This window comes from Rhinoderma darwinii, chromosome 2 (genome assembly GCF_050947455.1).
Source record: "Rhinoderma darwinii isolate aRhiDar2 chromosome 2, aRhiDar2.hap1, whole genome shotgun sequence".
NCBI lineage: Eukaryota > Metazoa > Chordata > Amphibia > Anura > Rhinodermatidae > Rhinoderma > Rhinoderma darwinii.
In genome coordinates, this window is record NC_134688.1 from 433,423,981 (window position 1) to 433,441,962 (window position 17,982).

The 17,982-nt window shown below is 41.4% G+C and overlaps 1 protein-coding gene across 2 annotated transcripts in view; it reads right to left on the bottom strand.

Moving 5' to 3' along the window:
• Positions 1–5,559: 5,559 nt before the first annotated feature.
• TBC1D23 (TBC1 domain family member 23) overlaps positions 5,560–17,982 on the bottom strand; it is a 47,447-nt gene continuing 35,024 nt past the window's right edge. For both annotated transcript variants that reach the window (XM_075854436.1, XM_075854435.1), the window contains one exon: positions 5,560–7,943. In XM_075854436.1, coding sequence (XP_075710551.1) covers positions 7,862–7,943 — 82 coding nt within the window. In that variant the 3' untranslated portion in view covers positions 5,560–7,861. The remainder of the gene's footprint in view (positions 7,944–17,982) is intronic.

The window sequence follows — 17,982 nt, forward strand, 5'->3', positions numbered from 1 at the left end:
CCCTATGGAGCCATAGGGACTTAGTGTACCACCATAAAGCACTGTGTTAACCCCTTAAGGACCGGGCCATTTTGCACGTTAATGACCAAGGATTATTTTTTGATTTCTCACGATCGCATTCCAAGAGTCGTAACTTTTTTTTTTTATTCCGTCGACATAGCCGTATAAGGGCTTGTTTTTTGCGGGACGAGTTGTATTTTGTAATTGTACCATTTTTAGATGCTTATAATATATTGATTAACTTTTTTTATTAACTTTATTTTAGGAGAGAATTGAAAATAAGCAGCTATTCCAGCATTGATTTTCACGTTATAAATTTACACTGTTTACTATGCAGTATAAATAACATGTTATCTTTATTCTATGGGTCGGCACGATTACGGGGATACCAAATATGTAAAGGTTTTATATGTTTTCCTACGTTTGCACAATAAAAAGCCTTTTAGAAAAAAATTACTTGTTTTTGCATCGCCGCATTCCAAAAGCCGTCATTTTTTTATTTTTCCGTCGATGTGGCCGTATGTGGGCTTGATTTTTGTGGGCCAATGTGTAGTTTTCATTAGTACTATTTTGGGGTACATAGGACTTATAGATTAACTTTTATTTTTATGGGGGGAATGGGAGAAGAGAGAATTTTGCCGTTGTTTTTTGCGTTTTTTTTGGACGCTGTTCATCCGGCGGTTTAATTAATGTGTTCATTTTATTGGTCAAGTTGTTACGATCGCGGAGATACCATATATTTGTATGTGTCATTTGTTTTGACACTTTTACTAAATAAAACAACTTTTGGGGCAAAAAAAGTAGTTTTATTTGATTTTGACTGTAATTTATTTATTTTTTCACAAACTTTATTTAACTGATTTACATTTTTTTTTTAGTCCCACCAGGGGACTTCACTATGCGATGTGCCGATCGCATATATAATGCTTTGGTATACTTAGTATACCGAAGCATTATTGCCTGTTAGTGTAAAACTGACAGGCAATCTATTATGCCATGCCTCTGGCACGGCATAATAGGCATACAGCCAGGGCAGGCCTGGGGGTCTTTGTTAGACACCCGGCTGCCATGGCAACCCGTTGGCAGCCTGAGATCGCATTCGCGGGCCGCCGATGGGTGACAGAGGGAGCTCCATCCCTCTGTCAATAGATTTAAATGCCGCGGTCGCTATTGACTGCGGCATTTAACGGGTTAAACGGCTGAGATTGAAGATTTCTTCAATCTCAGCAGTTGCAGCGGGAGCCCAGCTGTCAGTCACAGCCGGGCTCCCGCGGCGATCGCGCGTCCACAGCTTCTGTGCCCGCGCAATCTCCATCACGTACATGCACGTGGGAATGCGCAAACAGGCTGCATTCCCCGACGTGCATGTACAGTGAAGGAAATAAGTATTTGATCCCTTGCTGATTTTGTAAGTTTTCCCACTGTCAAAGACATGAACAGTCTAGAATTTTTAGGCTAGTTTAATCACATTGTCAAAATTATATATATTTATTTGCATTGTGCACAGAGAAATAAGTATTTGATCCCTTTGGCAAACAAGACTTAATACTTGGTGGCAAAACCCTTGTTGGCAAGCACAGCAGTCAGACGTTTTTTGTAGTTGATGATGAGGTTTGCACACATGTTAGATGGAATTTTGGCCCACTCCTCTTTGCAGATCATCTGTAAATCATTAAGATTTCGAGGCTGTCACTTGGCGACTCGGATCTTCAGCTCCCTCCATAAGTTTTCGATGGGATTAAGGTCTGGAGACTGGCTAGGCCACTCCATGACCTTAATGTGCTTCTTTTTGAGCCACTCCTTTGTTGCCTTGGCTGTATGTTTCGGGTCCTTGTCGTGCTGGAAGACCCAGCCACAAGCCATTTTTAATGTCCTGGTGGAGGGAAGGAGGTTGTCACTCAGTATTTGACGGTACATGGCTCCATCCATTCTCCCATTGATGCGGTGAAGTAGTCCTGTGCCCTTAGCAGAGAAACACCCCCAAAACATAATGTTTCCACCTCCATGCTTGACAGTGGGGACGGTGTTCTTTGGGTCATAGGCAGCATTTCTCTTCCTCCAAAAACGGAGAGTTGAGTTAATGCCAAAGAGCTCAATTTTAGTCTCATCTGACCACAGCACCTTCTCCCAATCACTCTCAGAATCATCCAGATGTTTATTTGCAAACTTCAGACGGGCCTGTACATGTGCCTTCTTGAGCAGGGGGACCTTGCGGGCACTGCAGGATTTTAATCCATTACGGCGTAATGTGTTACCAATGGTTTTCTTGGTGACTGTGGTCCCAGCTGCCTTGAGATCATTAACAAGTTCCCCCCATGTAGTTTTCGGCTGAGCTCTCACCTTCCTCAGGATCAAGGATACCCCACAAGGTGAGATTTTGCATGGAGCCCCAGATCGATGTCGATTGACAGTCATTTTGTATGTCTTCCATTTTCTTACTATTGCAGCAACAGTTGTCTCCTTCTCACCCAGCGTCTTACCTATGGTTTTGTAGCCCATTCCAGCCTTGTGCAGGTCTATGATCTTGTCCCTGACATCCTTAGAAAGCTCTTTGGTCTTGCCCATGTTGTAGAGGTTAGAGTCAGACTGATTAATTGAGTCTGTGGACAGGAGTCTTTTATACAGGTGACCATGTAAGACAGCTGTCTTTAATGCAGGCACCAAGTTGATTTGGAGCGTGTAACTGGTCTGGAGGAGGCTGAACTCTTAATGGTTGGTAGGGGATCAAATACTTATTTCTCTGTGCACAATGCAAATAAATATATATAATTTTGACTATGTGATTTTCTGTTTTTTTTAATATAATCTATCTCTCACTGGTAAAATTAACCTTGCCTAAAAATTCTAGACTGTTCATGACTTTGACAGTGGGCAAACTTACAAAATCAGCAAGGGATCAAATACTTATTTCCTCCACTTTACGTGAAAATGCGGGAAGGGGTTAAGGACACATTCTCAACTAGCAACAAAGCTTTTAGGAAGAATATCTTTGTAAGACGGCATCAGATGGACATGGCACAATTTAGCTTAACTCACATAGAATCGGCCATTAAAACCTCTCTATGGCTCCATATGAAAGCTTTGGCATACGGAGGTTGTATGAGCCGTAATACATTAGGTTTTCAGACGGCAGTAATGTGGCTGCATTCCAGCATCTGTATTACGGCCGCAAATCCCTCCCGACGGCGGGTCGAATAACCCTAACTATGATGCTGTTAGTTTGGTTCAGTCCTGGCCTTTAAGGTGTAAGACGGATGATAAAATGTCTGAATGAGGCGGCCTCATGCACATTTTGCTTCTGTATTTGGAAGCAAACACCAGGTGTGGGTCCAAAACACGGAAGAGGTGCAAATCTTTCCATTATAAGTTTACTGGTTTTGGCTTCCAAATACTGAAGCAAAATACTGACCAGAATACAGAGGTGTGCATGAGTCCTTAGTGTGCATGTGCCAGGAATAAGGGGTGACTCACTGAGCCAGCTAATATATGTGTATAGATAAAGTGGGCAATTGCCCTCTGAGTCTAAGCAAAATTTAAATATACTGTAGTAGAAAAAGCCACACTAGGTGTATACCACCAATTGATAATGTCAAATATACAAGGGGAGGGGAAGAGGGGGAAAATTGTGTGACTAATGAGATATTAAAGAATAAAATAAAAAAGTTTTATTAACAAATGATTAAACTCCAATGTATTGTAACCGAGGAGTGCAGATGTCCCCTATTTCTGCACTGTGGACCGATAGGTCCGAGTATGACAAGAGCCTGTTCTATAAGGAAACCCATAAGTCTGCTGAGCAAAATACAGGTACCCTATTCCCCAATGCTTTATGCAGAAATTGGGAGGCTGTCTAATCAGCTCCTGTCTATTCAATAAACTGCACAGGTACTATATTGAAAAACATGGACCTATTATGCAAGCAGGGTTGCCCAACAAACTCTGCTTTATTTACTGCTGGTAGAAATCGCTGTTCAGATACTGAAATAATAAACAATGAACGTACAGCTGGTGCCTGCTATGCAGCCAGGACTCTTCACCGGGCTGTAATTAAAGCCCAGCAGTGGAGAGGCCCCACTCGATAGTGATAGGATGCACTGCATTCATCATTGTCGTCTGTGTTCGGACACACAAAGGAACAATCAGATGACGTACCTCGCGACAGATACCAGCGAGCTCACCGCCCCATTCAGGTTTCCCAAAGTAAATGGGGTAAAACTAGACTGGAGGAGGTATACATTGGAGAGATAAAAATATAACCAAACAGCCGACGCGTTTCGCCGGCATTTCGAGCTTCAAGGGAAATGCCGGCGAAACGCGTGTCAGTATGTATAAAGCATTGGGGAATAGGGTACCTTTATTTTGCTCAGCAGACTTACGGTTTCCTTTTAGGACAGCGTCTTGTCATACTCGGACCTATCTGTCCACAGTGCAGAAATAGGGGACATCTGCACTCCTCGGCTACATCATTAATAAAACTATTTTATTCGTTAATATCTCTGTCACACAATTTTCCCCCTCCACTTGTATATTCAGCTTATATATGTGAGAATGTAGCGCCACACGAGAGATGAAGTGGTCAAATATTTTATGTCCATGTATATTCTAGCAGAATCTATCAAACAAGCAGAAGAATGTCTGAAGAAGGGTATGTGCACACACAAAATCAAAAACATTGAAAAGACATTTTTTTAAGCCCCTCGCGATTTCCGCTGCGTTTTTTACGGACGTTTTTGGAGCTGTTTTTCTATAGAGTCAATGAAAAACGGCTCCAAAAACATCCCAAGAAGTGACATGCACTTTTTCGCAAGCGTAAAAAAACGACCCGTCAGAAAAGAACGCCGTATTTCCCATTGAAATCAATGAACAGATGTTTGGAGGCGTTCTCCTTCCGTTTTTTCAGGCGTAAACGCCCCGAAATATGCCTGAAAACACTCCGTGTGAACATACCCTTAGGGTACAATTGTAGTTAACACAGACCAGGGCTACACTGAGACTTTTTGTAGAGCTACTGATTTAAACTTTTGAGCTACAGCTGCAGTCCAAATAAGTACATTGAGTTTAAGCTTGTGGACTGCAGATGTCATCAATGAAATCAATCAATAGCACAAAAAAAATCTAGGTATAAGGGCTTGTCCACACGTAACAGAATTGCTGCAGAAAATCTGTGCAGCAATTCCGCTGAAAGTAGCAGACATTCCACTGCGGAAAAAATGCACTATTTCCTGGAGAAAACGGTGCGTATTTTGCTGCATTTTTCACAATGCTGGGAGAGGGTGACATTCCTTCTGGAAAACGCAGCAATTCAGTCCACTTTTCCCAGCAGGAACAGACACGCTGCGGTATAAAAAATATGCACCGCAGATCAATTTGTGCTCCGAATATTTACGCAGCGTGTGGATGAGATTTGTTACATCTCACCCACATTGCTGCTACTGTATTCTGCTGCGTATTTTCCGCCCGCAATTATGGACAAGCCCTAGCCCTGGCCTTAGTAGCAAGATTAAAAAAAGTAGACAAAACTGGATTTGAATTTGAAAAAAAAAAAAAAGGGAACGTATCAAGTTTTTCTGGGTCACTTTATTGAAACATAAAATGAATGAAACACCTTATGTAGATGTGTGTGCCAACAAATTATTTTTGGCGTGTCATATCAGACATCATAAAAGTCTGTAAATAGTATAATCAGCAGGAACAATCATTGACATCACCAAAACCTATGTATGAAAATCCACAACTGCTCTCACTCCTAGGTTTGCATGGCAACCACTACTCGGTTGAAAACGAGGACATGGACCACCCGGTTCTCAACATCAGCGACTGATTTGACTTTCATAACATGTTCAAAGTACAAACCTGTTGAAATATCTATTCTATTAGATATTCTATTGTAGTCCCACGTTATAAGGAGGGATGCAACCTTACTGGCTAAAAATCTTATTTCATTTCTTCTGTTTTTGTCCCATCCCCCGCCACCTTCGTCCATTCGTGGATGTGGTATTGCAGCTCCGCTCCAAGCACTTCTACAGGCCCACAAAAAAGTATAACTGGCCACTATGTATAAAAGGGAAAAAAAAGCAACAGATTTGGACTTCTGTCTCCATTCTCTCTGCAGATCTTCAACAGCAACCAAGGGAGGAAATGGAGGGCACAAAAATTAAGCCTTGTTCACACAATGCAGATTTTTCATGTTTTTTTCTAAACCAAACCAGCAACGGAACCTAAAAACAGAAGAAACATATAAAGGAAGGCCTAATAGGTCTGCTCTCCTGGATCCAATTCTGGTTTTAGCTTAAAGAATGCATGCAAAATCTGCAGCAAATCTTCACTGTGTGAAAAATGCCTAAGGGTGCAGTCACATGCGGCAGATTTTGTTGCAGTAACTTTCTGCGAATGGAAAGTCCATTCCATTCATCTGTATGGGGTTGCTTCTGCAGCAGGTGCATGGATTTCAGCATAGTCCTGAATATCCCCTTACTGTGCCATGGGCCTCGCTGTAGTCAGAAGGGCTGAATACCGATAGTTATGTTAATGATTTGTGCCATGGAAATCCTGCAAATCAACAACTACTTTAGTTTTCAAACCTTCACATTAATAAATCTAAAAAAAAAAAAAAAAAAAAAGGAGCATAAAACAATTCTTTTTTAATTCTGCACAACGCATATAGGACAAATATATTGCTGCAGGTATTTTAGTTGTTTCCACTAAAACTTTTTATTATTCAGTTTCCGATTATGATTTTCTTAAAAGCAAAATGTACATACACAAGAATTGCCATCATTCAATATGAGGACTCAGTACTTCAAGGAGCGGCTTCGGTCCCGATGCAACCTCCAATTCTGCATCTGGATCATGTGATTAATTAAAAGAAAAAAAAACATTCTTTAGGGTGTGTATTCACATGGTGTGGTTTTCCCAGGTTTCTTTGCCTCGCAGCCGAAAACCGCACAAAAAAAACCCCCATGTTTTTACCGCAATTTGCTGCCGTTTCCATGCCAAATGCACAAGTGCGGCAAATCGAGCTAAAAACACGTGCCTTTTCAGTGCGGTTTTTGGTCGTGCAGCAAAACCGCACCGCGTGAAAACACCCGTAACCAGTCACCTGGGGAAGATGCAGGAGGCTCATGTGTGCTCCTTCTCCGGTGGCGAGTGGGTCATTAAATGGCCAAATTCATTTTGTTTGTCCCACAGCACATTGCACATGTTCCCCTCGTATAACTTGCCAATATAAGGTTATAACAAATTGAACAGACATAGTAACGCTGTATACAAGGCTAGCCCTGGGTAAATTAGAAACAGTTTGTCTTTGTTACGTATAAAATGGTGCGTACAGTTTATAAGAACACATTGTTAGTGCATTACAGGTTTTGGTTTAGACAGGAATCGGCTTCCGGTGTGTAATACAGTCCTCTACACACCGTCCACCCTAAATACTGATGCAGACATGGCTTTCTGTGCTTACCATGGCAGGTATGTCACCTGAGTGTTATTCCCATTGTACAGACCCAAAATCAATCAAAGCATCGCAACACTTGTCTCATACCGATTCCGCCAAGTCTCATTTATGGTCATGACCTACAGCGGACGCCGTCTGGGTATCACCTTCTCTACAGCGGACGCCGTCTGTGTTTCACCTTCTCTACAGCGGACGCCGTCTGTCTATCACCTTCTCTCCTCTGCGAAAAGTCGTTTTCAGTACAGAAATGTTCACTTGTCAAAATGAATCTTATACAAAAAAAAATTTATGCAAAAAGGAGTGTTATGAAATAGAATCCGGAGAAAAATTAAATAAACTATTTTATTATCTTGCCAACAAGTAGAAAATGTCTTTTGTTGTCCAGACATCTGTAATGTTGAGAAAGTGTTAGCTCTCCAGAGCATCAAGGACTTTAATGATCTGTTGCTTAATGGCTTTGGTGGCATCTCCTGCGTTTGGAATTAAATACCTGGGAGGGAAGAACACACACGTGAGCACGCAAAGCAAGCAGTTTTCTAAGAGAAATGATATCCACTTAAAGGGGGAAGGTCGACTTTCACTTTTTATAACATCTAAAATTAACAGCTAAAGAATCGTAAGTGTATGGAGGGCGGTCCTGGTCCTTAAATCCCACCAGGTATATTTACGGCAGGGGTTCAAGCCGCTGCCTCTATTGGTCCCGGTAATCACGTGATCGCCGGGGTGCCAGCAGGGGAAAGTTTATTATTAAATTTCTCTTTTTTTTGCCAGGTGTAGATTCACTGAAACAATAAATGGTGTGAGGGTGTGCTAGGGTGAATGAAGATCCACATTTTCTTTATTCGGAGTGTTCCCGCTATTTGCTCATTATCTACATATAAAGATTCTGACAGTCTGGCTACCAACTGCGGAGGTGTTATATATTAATATACTCCCCAATGCAAACACCTATGATAACATACACACTCTGGTGTCAGCATGTCAGTTGTGTTGCAGACTGTAGACAGCCAAGGATCCCCCAAGTGCCAGATAATGAAGTAAATCCCCGCTATTCTGGAATGTGACTATTTTTGTGTAATGCTGGATTATCTGGATTTTTAACCCCTTCCCGCACCTTGGCGTAAATGCACGTCCAGGTGTGCAGTAACTTCGCGCACCTTGACGTGCAGTAACGTCAGTGCTTTGACAGTTAACCGCTGTGCGGCGCTACACCGCAGCGGCGGTTAACTGTGCAGGGTGTCAGCCCTGCTCTCCCCGTTGCCGATCAGCGGCCTGTCGCCGCTGAAATCGGGAATTAACCCCTTCGATGCGGTGGTCGATTGCGATCACCACATTGAGGCTGGCGATCCTTCTCACGGCAACCAGAGGCCAGACAATGACCTCCGGGTTGCCATGTCAGTGTGACCTCCGATGCTTCCGGTCAGTGTGACAGTTACGTCACAATGACAGTTAGAACACATTACACTACGTGTGTAGTGTAATGTGTTCTAGCAGCGATCAGAGCTGCAAGACTAAGTGTCCCCTAGTGGGACAAGTAAAAAAAAAAGATAATAAATATTATATACATATGTTATCGCCGTAATCGTACCGACCCGCAGTATAAAATATAATGGTCATTTATAGCCCAGGGTGAACGCCATAAAAAAAAAAGAATAAAAAACATTGTCAGAATTGATGGTTTTTGGTCACCTTGCTTGCCAAAAAATAGAATAAAACGTGATCAAAAAAATTTCTGGTACCCCAAAATGGTACCAATGAAAACTACAGATTGTCCCGCAAAGAATAAACCCTCACACTGCTCCGGTGGAGAGAAAATTAAAACAGTTCTGGCTCCCAGAATATGGCGATGCAAAATGTGCAGAGTGTTCCAAAAGCGGATAAGATCGGGCGCCATTTATCAGTGCGACACCGGCCACATATCTGCAGATTATTATTTATTTACTGCACTATTATACCCTGATGTACCCCGCACAGATAACATGTACCCTGATGTACCCGCACAGATAACATATGCCCCCACATTATAAACTGAAACACCAGTAAAACCCCAAACAGAACTACTACCAAGCTACATCTGTGCCCCAAAAGCCAAATGCCGCTCCCTCCCTTCTGAGCCCTACAGCGTGCCTAAACACCTGTTTACGTCCATAGATATGGCATCGCCATACCCAGGAGAACCCGGTTAATATTTTATGAGGTATTTGTTTTCAGTGGCACAAACTGGGCATAACATGTAGTGCACTAAAATGGCATATCAGTGGAAAATTGTAATTTTCACTCTTCACCATGCGCTGCGCATTAACCCCTTCGCGCACCACAACATAGCATGTCTTAGTGTGGGGGGTGATGTATGGAGCGTCTCACGTGAAAAATAAAGCATTTAAAACTGCAAAATTACTGTTTTTTGGTCACCTTGGCTCGACCTAAAAATTTAATAAAAAGTGCTCAAAAAGTTGTATGTACCAAAAAATGGTACCAATAAAAACGAACGCTCGTCCCTCAATAAATAAGCCCTCATACCGCTCTATTGACTGAAAAATAAAAAAGTTGTGGCTCTTGTAACGCGGGGAGGAAAAAACTAAAAAGGAAAAGAAAAAAATGGATCAGTCCAGAAAGGGTTAATTACTTTCTAATGAAAAACCATTTATGACCACACGTGGGGTATTGCCGTACTCGGGAGAAATTGATTTACACATGTTGGGGTGCTTTTACCCCCTTTATCCTTTGTTAAATTGAAAAAATGCAACATTTTAGTGGAAGAAATGTTGATATTCATTTTCATGGCCTAATTCTAATAAATCCTGCAAAAGACTTGTGGGGTCTAAATGCCCACTATATCCCTAGATAGATTCTTTAAGTGGTGTAATTTCCACTTTTGGGGGGTTTCCACTGTTTTGGCCTCTCAGGGGCTTTGCAAATGCGACATGGCACCCAAAAACCATTTCAGCTAAATTTGAGCTCCAAAAGACAAATAGCGCTCCTTGCCTTCTAAGCCCTGCTGTGGGTCCAAACAGCAGTTTATTACCACATATGGCATATTTCCGTAATCGGGAGAAATTGTTTTACAAATGTTGGGGTGCTTTTTCTCCTTTATTCCTTGTAAAAATAAAAAATGGCTACCTTTTTTAAGAAAAAAAAGTAGATTTTTACCTTTACAGAATAATTCCAATGAATTCAGCAAAACTGTGGGGTCAAAATGCTAACTTTACCCCTAGAAAAATTCCTTGATGAGTGTAGTTTCCAAAATGGGGTCACTTTCCGGGGGTTTCCACTATTTTGTTCCCTCCAGTGCATTTCAAACGCAACACTGCACTGAAAACTATTCCAGCAAAATCAGAATTTCAAAAAAAAAGGAGGCCCCAAAATCCACTAGGTGCTCCTTTGCTTCTGAGGCCTGTATTTCGGTAAATTAGCGCACTAGGGCCACATGTTGGATATTTCTAAAACTGCAGAATCTGGGCAATAAATAATAAGTTACATTTCTCGGGTAAAACCTTCTGTGGTATAGAAAAAAAATGTATTACAAATGAATTTTGTAAAAAAAAAAAATGAAATTTGTAACTTTCACCTCTAGTTGCTTTAATTCCTGTGAAACGCCTAAAGGGTTAAAACACTTTCTGAATGCTGTTTTGAATACTTTGAGGGGTGCAGTTTTCAAAATGGGGTGATTTATGGGGACTTTCTAATATATAAGGCCCTCAAAGCCACTTCAGAACTGAACTGGTCCTTGTAAAAATCGCCTTTTGAAATTTTTTGGAAAATATGAGAAATTGCTGCTAAAGTTCTAAGCCTTGTAACGTCCTAGAAAAATAATGTTCAAAAAAACGATGCCAAACTAAAGCAGACATATGGGGGATGTTAACTAGTGACTATTTTGTGTGGTATTACTATCTGTTTTACAAGCAGATACATTTAAATTTAGAAAAATGCTAATTTTTGAAAATTTTCTTCAAATCTTGGTGTTTTTTACAAATAAATATTGAATTTATCGACCACATTTTTTCCCTAACATAAAGTACAATGTGTCATGAGAAAATCTCAGAATCACTTGGATAGGCAAAAGCATTCCGGAGTTATTACCACATAAAGGGACACATGTCAGATTTGAAAAATCAGCTTCGTCCAGAAGGCCAAAACAGGCCCAGTCCTGAAGGGGTTAACCATAAAGTGCCAGATTAAAGGCTGTATATGTGTAAAGATCTATATTGTTTTGGAGATTGTAAATGTATTCAAGCTTTTAACCACACTTCTCTGGACCTGATCAGTTTGGCAGATTTAAAGGTTCTAATTCTGAAGGGTCATTTAAAAAACAACAGAGAAAGAAAAATTTGGGAATTTAGGCTGATGATAAAATTCCAGTCATTGACACAAGGCCTCAATATAACACCAGGATTTATGAGCCACTACATTGACACACATCACATCCCTCATCAGACTGACGACAGATCCTTATAAGTCATCACCCCTATAACCTCAGTTTTATTGCCCCGGCTTATCTTAATGATGTATCACCTCATATACTAATTGTCTTTGTGCAACATCTAAATGTTGTGATTTTTTTTTTCTCCGTCATTCATTTGTAAACTTGCCTGAAGAAGGGGCCTCTGTGCTCTGAAAGCTGCATATAGAACTTTTATGGTTAGCCAATAAAGGTATCATACCTATTATACTTTTGTATTTTTTTACACAAAAGTATTTGACATTTCATATTGTTTCTGGCTAACACGGTACTACACTATTTTTTTTACTGTACTAAGCTTTTAACCATAAAGAGTAAACATAAAAAGAGAAGTAAAGCCGGCCATACACTTTACATAGCTGTCCGTTGAACGATCGTTCGGCCGACAGCTATTCCTCCCGATTCCCCCATACACGTGCACGCTCGGTTTGGCTAAGCGCGTTTTCAATAGGGAGAAAAGTTCTGCCAGACTCCATTGGCAGCGGTTTATCTACTAATGAACAAAAGGTTCGGGTATGTTGAAATTCAACATGACCACACCATCTCTCTCCCAACATGAGCAGTTGGGGGGAGTGTCGGGATTCCGCCATACACATTAGATGGTCAGCGGGTATGGCCTGCATACATCTAAAGTGTATGGACAGCTTAAAGAGGTTCTGTCACCACATTATAAGTGGCCTATAATGTACATAATATGATCGGCGCGGTAATGTAGATTACAGCAGTGTTTTTTATTTAGAAAAACGATGATTTTGACGGAGTTATGACCCATATTAGCTTTATGCTAATGACTTTCTTCATGAACAACTGGGCGTGTTTTACTTTTTGACCAAGTGGGCGTTGTACACAGGAGTGTATGACGCTGACCAATCAGCGTCATACACTTCTCTCCATTCATTTACATGGCATATAGTGATCTTATTAGATCACTATGTGCAGCCACATACACACACACTAATGTTACTCAAGTGTCCTGACAATGAATACACATCACGTCCCGGCTGGAGGTAATGTATATTCATGGTCAGGACACTGCAGTAACGTTATAGTGTGTTTATGTGGCTGCACATAGCAATATAGCTATATGGCTATGTGCAGTGTAAATGAATGGGGAGAAGTGTATGACGCTGATTGGTCACTGATTGGTCAGCGTCATGCACTTCTCTCCAGAACGCCCACTTGGCCAAAAAGTAAAACACGCCCAGTTGTTCATTAAGAAACTCAGTAGTATAAATCTAATATGGGTCATAACTGTGTCAAAAATTATCGTTTTTCTAAATAAAAAACACTTCTGCAATCTACATTACAGCGCCGATCACATCATGTACAATATAGGGCACTTATAATGTGGTGACAGAGCCTCTTTAACCCCTTCCCGACATTTGACGTATCCATACGCCAAAGTCAGGTAGAGGAAGTATGGAACGGGCTCACGGAGAAGGGGATCAAGAGAAGGCAGAGTTACTAAATGGGTTCTTTAGCTCTGTATATACAACAGAAGAAAGAGCAGCTGATGTAGCCGATGCCAGTGCTGTTAACCCCTTCCCGCTCCTTGACGTACTATTACGTCATGGCAGCTGTATCGTTCGCGCTCCATGACGTAATAGTACGTCACGGGAGTAACGGCCGATTCGGCCGTCCTCCCGACACATACAGGAGCTGTGACGCTGCTGTCTTGTTCAGCAGCTGTCACAGCTCCTACAGCGGGGACCGATCGCTGTGTCCCCGCTGATTAACCCCTTAAAAGCCGCGTTCTATAGAGATCGCGGCTTTTTAGGGGTTAAGCTGCCATCGCCGGCCTGCTACGCGATAGCGGCCGGCGATGGTGACTATGGCAACCGGACACCAAACAATGGCGTCCGGCGATGCCATAGACGGAAGCCTAGTGGGTCCTGACAACGTCAGGACCCACTATGCTTGCTGTCAGTGAGTAGCTGACAGTTCTAATACACTGCACTACGCATGTAGTGCAGTGTATTAGAATAGCGATCAGGGCCTCCTGCCCTCATGTCCCCTAGTGGGACAAAGTAATAAAGTAAAAAAAAAGTTAAAAAAAGTAGTGTAAAAATAAGAAAATAAAAGTTTTAAAAGTATTAAAAGTAAAAATCCCCCTTTTTCCCTTATCAGTCCTTTATTATTAATAAAAATATATAAACAAACAAATAAACTATATATAATTGGTATCGCCGCGTCCGTAACGGCCTGAACTACAAAACTATTTCATTATTTATCCCGCACGGTGAACGCCGTAAAAAAAAAAAATAATAAACCGAACCACAATCACAATTCTTTGGTCACTTCACCTCCCAAAAAATGGAATAAAAAGAGATCAAAAAGTCGCATGTACCGAAAAATGGTACTGATCGAAACTACAGTTCGTTACGCAAAAAATAAGTCCTCGCACGGCTTTATTGATTGAAAAATAAAAACGTTCTGGCTCTTAGAATAAGGTAACACAAAAAGTGAATGATTTTTTACAAAACGTATTTTATTGTGCAAACGCCATAAGACATTAAAAAAAACTATAAACATCTGGTATCGCCGTAATCGCATCGCCACGCAGAATAAAGTGAATATGTCATTTATAGCGCACGGTGAACGCTGTAAAAAAAAACGAAAAAAAAAACAATCGTACAATTGCTGTTTTTTAGTCACCAGGCCACCTAAAAATAGAATAAAAACTGATCAAAAAGCCGCATGCACCCCAAGAAAACTACAATGGATTCCTCAAGGGGTCTAGTTTCCAAATTGGGGTCACTTTTGGGGGGTTCCCAATGTTTTGGCACCACAAGACCTCTTCAAACCGGACATGGTGCCTAATAAAAAAGATGCTTCAAAATCCACTAGGTGCTCCTTTGCTTCGGAGGCCGGTGCTTCAGTCCATTACCGCCCGAGGGCAACATGTGGGATATTTCTCTAAACTGCAGAATCTGGGCAATACGTATTAAGTTGCGTTTCTCTGATAAATCCTTTTGTGTTATAAAAAAAATGGTATAAAGAGGATTTTCTGACAAAAAAAATAATTTAAATTTCACCTCTACTTTGCTCTAAATTCCCGTGAAACACCTAAAGGGTTCATAAACTTTCTAAATGCTGTTGTGGATACTTTGAGGGGTCTAGTTTCTAAAATGGGGTGTTTGATAGGGGTTTCTAATATATGGGCCCCTCAAAGCAACTTCAGAACTGAACTGGAACCTAAAAAAATAAATAAATGAGGCAATACTTCGCTTCTTACATTATACTGATAATGAGCCGTGCCCACCCCGAGATGACCCCAGTTTTGACCGTTTGTATAAACGGAGACCCCTATTAGACCGTTCCAGTGCCCGGTTTTCCCCAGCATACACCCCTGAGAAGTGTATTTCTATTGATGAGTCCCTGGTACATTTTAAAGTGAGGGTTAAATTCCGCCAGTACCTGCCGGGTAAGAGGGCAAGGTATGGCGTGAAGATGTATAAGCTGTGAGAGTGCATCAGGGTATACCTACAGGTTTAGGATATATGAAAGAAAGGCCACCCCCAAACCAGACTGCATCCTGGACTACAATAGGTACATGGGAGGGATGGACTTGTAAGATCAAGCCCTGAAGCCCTACAGCGCCATGCGGTGTGGTATAAGAAGCTGGCCGGGCACATCATACAGATGGCATTGTACAATGCGTACATGCTACGTCGATGTGCAGGCCAGACGGGAACTTTCCTGGAATTTCAAGAGGTGATTATCAAGAACCTAATCTTTAGGGACCAAGAAGGGGGGGCACCCAGTACTTCTGGAAGCGAGCCCACACGCATCGTACCAGGGCAACACTTTCCAGGAGAAGTTCCCCAAACTGGCAAGAAGGGAAAAAGTCAAAAGAGGTGCAAAGTCTGCTATAAGAGGGGGTAAGGGAGGACACAATATATCAATGTGACACGTGTCCCGAATAACCAGAGCTCTGTATGAAAGTGTTTTAAAATTTATCATACATCCCTTGGTTTATAATTTACCCCAATTTTACTTACCCTGATGCACTCCACACAGCTTATCCCCCCTCGTCTTTCCCCTCTGGGCCCTGCTGTGTGTCCAGGCAGCTGATAACAGCCACATGTAGGGTATTGCCATATCCGGGAGAACCCACATTACAGTTTATGGGGTGTAGGTCTCCGGTCAAAATGCTCACTACACATGTAGATGAATGCCTTAAGGGTGTAGTTTTTAAAACGGGGTCACTTCTTGGGGGTTTCAACTGTTCTGGTACCTCAGGGGCTTCTGCATACATGACTTTGAACTAGAAAATCCCCAGTAGGCCAAATGGTGGTCCTTTCCTTCTGAGCCCTCCCATGGGCCCAAATGGCAGTTTATCACAACAAATGGGGTATTGCGGCCCTCAGAACAAATTGCGCAACAGAATGGGGTATTTTGTTTCTTGTGAAAATAAGAAATTTTCAGCCAAAACTACATATTATTTGAAAAAAATAATTTTGTTTTCATTCCCAGCCCAATTCAAATAAGTTCTGTGAAAAAACTATGGGGTCAAAATGGTCACAACACCCATAATTGAAGTCCTTGAGGGGTGTAGTTTCCAAAATGGGGTCATTTGTGGTTGGTTTCTATTGCTTTGATACCTCTGGGGCTCTGCAAATGCGACATGGCACCCGAAAACCAATCCAGCAAAATCTGGACTCCAAAGAACACACAGCGCTCCTTTCCTTCTGAGCCCTCCCATGGGCCCAAACGGCAGTTTATTGCCACAAATGGGGTATTGCCGCACTCAGGACAAATTGGGCAACAGAATGGAGTATTTTATTTCTTGTGAAAATAAGAATTTTTGAGCTAAAATGACATATTATTGGAAAAAATATATATTTTTTTAATTCCCAGCCCAATTCAAATTAGTTCTGTGAAGAAACTATGGAGTCTAAATGGTCACATTACCCATAAATTAATTCCTTGAGGGGTGTAGTTTCCAAAATGGGGTCACTTCTGGTGGGTTTCCATTGCTTTGATACCTCTGGGGCTCTGCAAATGCGACATGGCACCCGAAAACCAAACCAGCAAAATCTGTACTCCAAAGAACACACAGCGCTCCTTCCCTTCTGAGGCCTCCCATGGGCCCAAACGGCAGTTTATTGCCACAAATGGGGTATTGATGCACTCAGGAGAAATTGGGCAACAAAATTGAGTATTTTGTTCCCTGTGAAAATAAGAAATTTTGGTAAAAAATTACATCTTATTGGAAAAAATGTCATTTTTTTAATGTCACAGCCCAATTGAAATAGGTGCTGTGAAAAAACTGTGTGGTCAAAATGCTAACAACAACCATAAATGAATTCCTTGAGGGGTGTAGTTTCCAAAATGGGGTCACTTTTGGTGGGTTTCCATTGCTTTGATACCTCTGAGGCTCTGCAAATGCGACATGGCACCCGAAAACCAATCCAACAAAATCTGGACTCCAACAAACATATAGCGCTCCTTTCCTTCTGAGCCCTCCCATGGGCCCAAACGGCAGTTTATCACCACAAATGGGGTATTGCCACACTAAGGACAAATTGGGCAACAAAATGGGGTATTTTGTTTCTTGTGAAAATAAGAAATTTTGATCACAAATGACATTTTATTGGAAAAAATGACATTTTTTTCATTTCAGAGCCCAATTCAAATACGTGCTGTGAAAAAACTGTGCGGTCAAAATGGTAACAACAACCCTAAATGAATTCCTTGAGGGGTGTAGTTTCCAAAATGGGGTCACTATTGGGGGATTCCTACTGTTTTGACACCTCAACACCTCTTCAAACCTGGCATGCTGCCTAAAATATATTCTAATAAAAAAGAGGACTCAAAATCCACTAGGTGCTTCTTTGCTTCTAGGGCTTGTGTTTTAGTCCACGAGCGCAGTAGGGCCACATGTGGGACATTTCTAAAAACTGCAGAATCTGGACAATACATATTTAGTAGTGTTTCTCTGGTAAAACCTTCTGTGTTACAGAAAAAAAAATGAATAAAATTGAAATTCAGCAAGAAAAATGAAATTTGCAAATTTCACCTCCACTTTGCTTTAATTCCTGTGAAATGCCTGAAGGGTTAAAAAACT